General features: G+C 34.4%; 1 protein-coding gene across 1 annotated transcript; it reads left to right on the plus strand.

The window, feature by feature from the left end:
* Nucleotides 1-609: 609 nt before the first annotated feature.
* LOC122272797 (D-beta-hydroxybutyrate dehydrogenase, mitochondrial-like) lies at nt 610-4,078 on the plus strand. The gene is made up of 4 exons (XM_071185878.1): nt 610-714; nt 1,697-1,861; nt 2,753-2,760; nt 2,830-4,078. Exons 1-4 carry the CDS (start codon nt 610-612, stop codon nt 3,062-3,064), a joined length of 513 nt encoding a protein of 170 aa, XP_071041979.1. The 3' UTR covers nt 3,065-4,078.
* Nucleotides 4,079-4,278: the final 200 nt, after the last annotated feature.

Genomic DNA, 4,278 nt, shown 5'->3' on the forward strand with positions numbered 1-4,278 from the left:
TCACGATAATTCGAGGTGGTTGTGGCAGGACTTTCGATAAGGTAAAAATTTTATGAAAAAAAGTATTTAATTTTCAATCATTTTATTGAAAAAAAAAATTTTATTTAAAGAAAATTTACTTACATAAGAGGATCAGGGAACATTTACTACATTAACTAAAGTTACAATATTCTTTATATTACTGCAGCAGCAGTGTAATTGTACTTAATGTTTTTTGTTTAAACACACTATTTATGCAAATTTCAGAGTTAAACACGCAATATCGTTTTTTAACACTATGCGGTCCGCATATATTTAGTGATAAGTTCACCATGTTACCGGTTCCGTGTAACTTGCTCCGCTTTGCAAAATAGTACTTTCTAGTGGTAGCGAGGTTACTTCTAGTTTAGTATTTTTCATTATAAGTAATTTTTTACCACTAAGTATCAAAAATTATAAGAATGATTTAAAATGCAACGGTAAGGCATCAACTACTGGTTGCTATATTAAAAAGTAGGCGTAACTATCTTTCTTTAACGAATTTTACTATATAATTTGGTACCCCTTTATTAAAACTATTCCAGAAAGCGGAGCAGTTGGCATCCTTGTACTCTATTGTCGCTTGACAAAATGTCACATGAATATCAGGTTGCGAAGTGCGACATCTATGTGCTGTCACCGGCCACTAACGTTTGGCTTGGACATGACACCAACGTGTTGTCACCGGCAGCTAACGTTTGGTTTTCACGTGACAATACGTTGTCACCGGACATGAAAGTGTTAACATCCAGTCATTATAATCGTCGGGATATCAACTGTATTAATTATTCCACTCGTTGTGTGTGAATTTCTCATTATTTCGGATTTTTTTTCATTATCTCGGATTTAGAAGAAACTCGAATAACCGAGACTCGAATTATCAAGACTCCACTGTATATTTAATTATTTTTTGTTGAATTGATACTTACAATAAAAATTTTCATTAAGAATACTTGAATTATAAAAAAAAAAAAAACATCCATTACATTATACTACATCAATCAAGTTGTTTTAGTCCTCTTTCAGACATTTTTATTTTAATATTCTTCTGTTACTTTTTTGTTTTAGTTTGGGTGTCTATTTACTACAAATGTAAATAAAAAGGAAATTGAGTAGATTACTATCGTATTGATATTATTATTAATATTCTCTTCAATAAATACTATAATTAGAAATCTTGTTGGTTTAAAGTACCTCAAGTTTTTACATTTCTATATGAAATACATATACCGATTTTTAAAATCACCTATTAAGTGGAATGTAGCCATAACCATTTTTTCTTGTTTGCTTCTTCTATCTCAGTTTCCCATCTCCAAATTTTTTGTATGCAAGAAGAGTAATAAAAAATAAAAGTTAAACAATTTTTGTTACTACATATAGTTTAATAATTTTTGTATTTCTTTTTATTGGTCATTTATTTAAATAATGTGTAATAAAAGGGAGCACTTCGGAAAAAGTAGCTAAAATTTTTCGCATTACGAATACAGTGAACTCACGGTTATAGTGAACCGGAATTTTGGTTCCCTGAGGGTTCCCTGTAGCGGGGTTTGATTGTAGTAGTTTCCTCAAAATTTATATTTTAAGTTAGTGAGGTTTCATATGAATCTATTTTATTTTCTTCATGCTTATTCATTTTGATTGTTTGTAAGCCTTTTGTACTTCTACCACAGATTTATAGGCTCTGATCAACAATGCTGGAGTTTGTATTTTTGGACTGTTTGAATGGCAGACATGGAAGCAATGCGAGACTCAAATCCAAGTTAATGTTTTGGGAACCATGCGCCTAACTAGAGCGTTCATACCTCTGTTGAGAAAAACAAAAGGTAACCTCATATTTATATTAGTTTGAATGTAAAAGCAGTAATAATTGGGTTTGTGGTTAATGAAAATTTCGTACAACACATTGTTCTTTTATTAACAAGTGCTTGTACACAGTGTAACAAAACTTGCAGTCATAACTGTAAGAAGTCATGTTTGAACACGAAGCAACAAAACTAATGGTCACAACTGTAAGGGGTAATGTTTGTACACGGTGTAACAAAACTAATAGTCACAGCTGTAAGGAACAATGTGTTTGTACGCAGTGTAACAAGACTAATAGTCACAACTGTAAGGAGTAATGTTTGTTCACGTCACCGCTTCTTGCATTTTTGAACGCACATGGTACCCCTGTAATTTATTAGATTTTCCTGATGAAATTTGATTTTAACTTTTATGCTGGGTGTTAACTTTTCTGAGCACATTTCCTAAAGTGCAATTTGTAAAGATAGAAAGTAAAGATTTATACACGTATATTTCGTCAAATTTCAATAAAAATTTTAAAATGATTGCATATTTAGAGGTTATAACTCCTCCGGATTCGACAAAATATTTTTAAAAAATTATAGAGATCTAGAAACTGAAATTTACAGATTTTCGGTTAATTTTGATGACTTGCAAAAGGCTCAACGCGGTTCAACTGTAACAAAATGGGGTTTCACACAAGCCTTTGGATTATTTAGAAGAAATAGTGAGTAAAACCTTTTGAATCGAATTTTCAAACTCAAGAATCATACATTAAAAAATTATCACTCGAAAATATTTATTCACTATTAGGGGAAAGTTGGCATCCCTGTTTATTCGGTATCTCTCATTTAGTTCCAACCGGATCTTGTGAACTCTCAGGGCGCTGTTTGAATCTTTACCGTTTGGAACACCCTGTACAAATTGTAAAAATATTGTTAACTTCCATCAGTTCATCATGTAATTATTGAACCATTTAAAATCACATTGTTTGCTATTCATAAAATCTTTTATTTTTATTGTTGACAGGACGTCTATGACCAGCGTTAATGGCTTCCTTGCTTACCCTAGTCTGAGCGTATACAGTGCCAACAAATTTGCCCTGGAAGGACTAAACAACGCTCTCCGGGTCGAACTCTATGATCAGTATGGCATCAGGGTAATTATAGTGCAACCTGGTGATTATGCCAAACTGACGTCCATCATGTCACGCCACGAGCAACATGCCAACGAAATGTGGGAAAACATGTCGCCGGAAGACTAAAACAGTTGCGGTGACTTTTTTCACAAGTACCATCGCCAAGCTATAAAAAAATCTGGTCTCACTAGCCCAGTTAGTTTCAAAGGCTGCCATTTACTGCGGGACATGCAAGAAGCTGTATTAAGTGTGGATCCCAGGGAGAAATACTTATCTACTTCTTTTCACCTTAAGATGATATACCGCTTTTTAGCTCTCTTGCCATCTTTTGCAATTGACCTCTTATTCAGTAAGATTACGAACAAAATCATCAATTCTTGAATTGTCTGTTATGTGGGATGTTCTGAAAGCATATATACACCGAAGAGCCATTACATTATGACCACCCTGCTAATGACATGTAGGACCACCTTTAGCCCTCAAAACTGCTAGCACCCGCAGCGGCATTAATTCCACAAGTTGCTGATAGGTAGTCTGAGTTATCTGGTACCAAGCCACCAAGTGGTCCAGCGATTCCCTCATATTGCGAGGGGGTAGCGTGGCAGAACGAATTTGGTTTTCCAAGTAAGACTACAAATGCTCTATTGGATTAAGGTCAGACGAATTTGGGGGCCAAGACATGACTTGAAAGTCAATGGAATGTTCCTCGACGATTCGACCCTGACATGGGGCATTATCCTGTTGGTAAACACCATCCCCCGCAGGAAAAACTGTTGTCATGAATGGGTGAACCTGGTCAGCAACTATGTTCAAGTAGCTTACAGACGTCAGGGATTTTTCTATGAGGATTATGGGTCCTAATGTGCTCCCTTGAAAACATTGTTCTTGGGTGAGAAACCATGAAAACCTGGGCGAGCCCATTGTTATAGATGGAGGATGGTCATAATGTAATGGCTCTTCGGTGTATAGTATTTAGGCACCATTTTGACTTTTTTCACAGGCTACATTAGCAAGCAATAAAAAGAGTCATCAATCAGTTAAAGTTCGATCATTTTGTTTTCCTAAGCCGGAAGAAATTTGGAACCTCTGATGCAGTATATTCTGTACTATTTATTGTAGTTGTGTTATCAACGAAATAATAAAATGCACATTAAAAGATTTCATGTGACTTGATGATTAGCAAAATTTATGTCTTTTGAGTTAACCAGACTCTTAATCATTACTTTGATTTAGACTCGTCAAATTTTATCTCCCAAATTTTTTTCTTGCACTTTCAACTTTTCGATTTTTTTAACCCTTGAACCTAGATCTGAATTTTAATTATCTTTATTATTTTATAT

Source organism: Parasteatoda tepidariorum, chromosome 9 (assembly GCF_043381705.1).
Source record: "Parasteatoda tepidariorum isolate YZ-2023 chromosome 9, CAS_Ptep_4.0, whole genome shotgun sequence".
In the NCBI taxonomy this organism is placed as follows: domain Eukaryota; kingdom Metazoa; phylum Arthropoda; class Arachnida; order Araneae; family Theridiidae; genus Parasteatoda; species Parasteatoda tepidariorum.

Coding starts and splice junctions, on each gene's coding strand:
- LOC122272797 (XM_071185878.1), top strand. CDS start 610: ATGTCACATGAATATCAGGTTGCGAAGTGCGACATCTATGTGCTGTCA. Junction 715..1,696: donor TGTTGTCACCGGCAGCTAAC/GTTTGGTTTTCA, acceptor ACAGATTTATAG/GCTCTGATCAACAATGCTGG.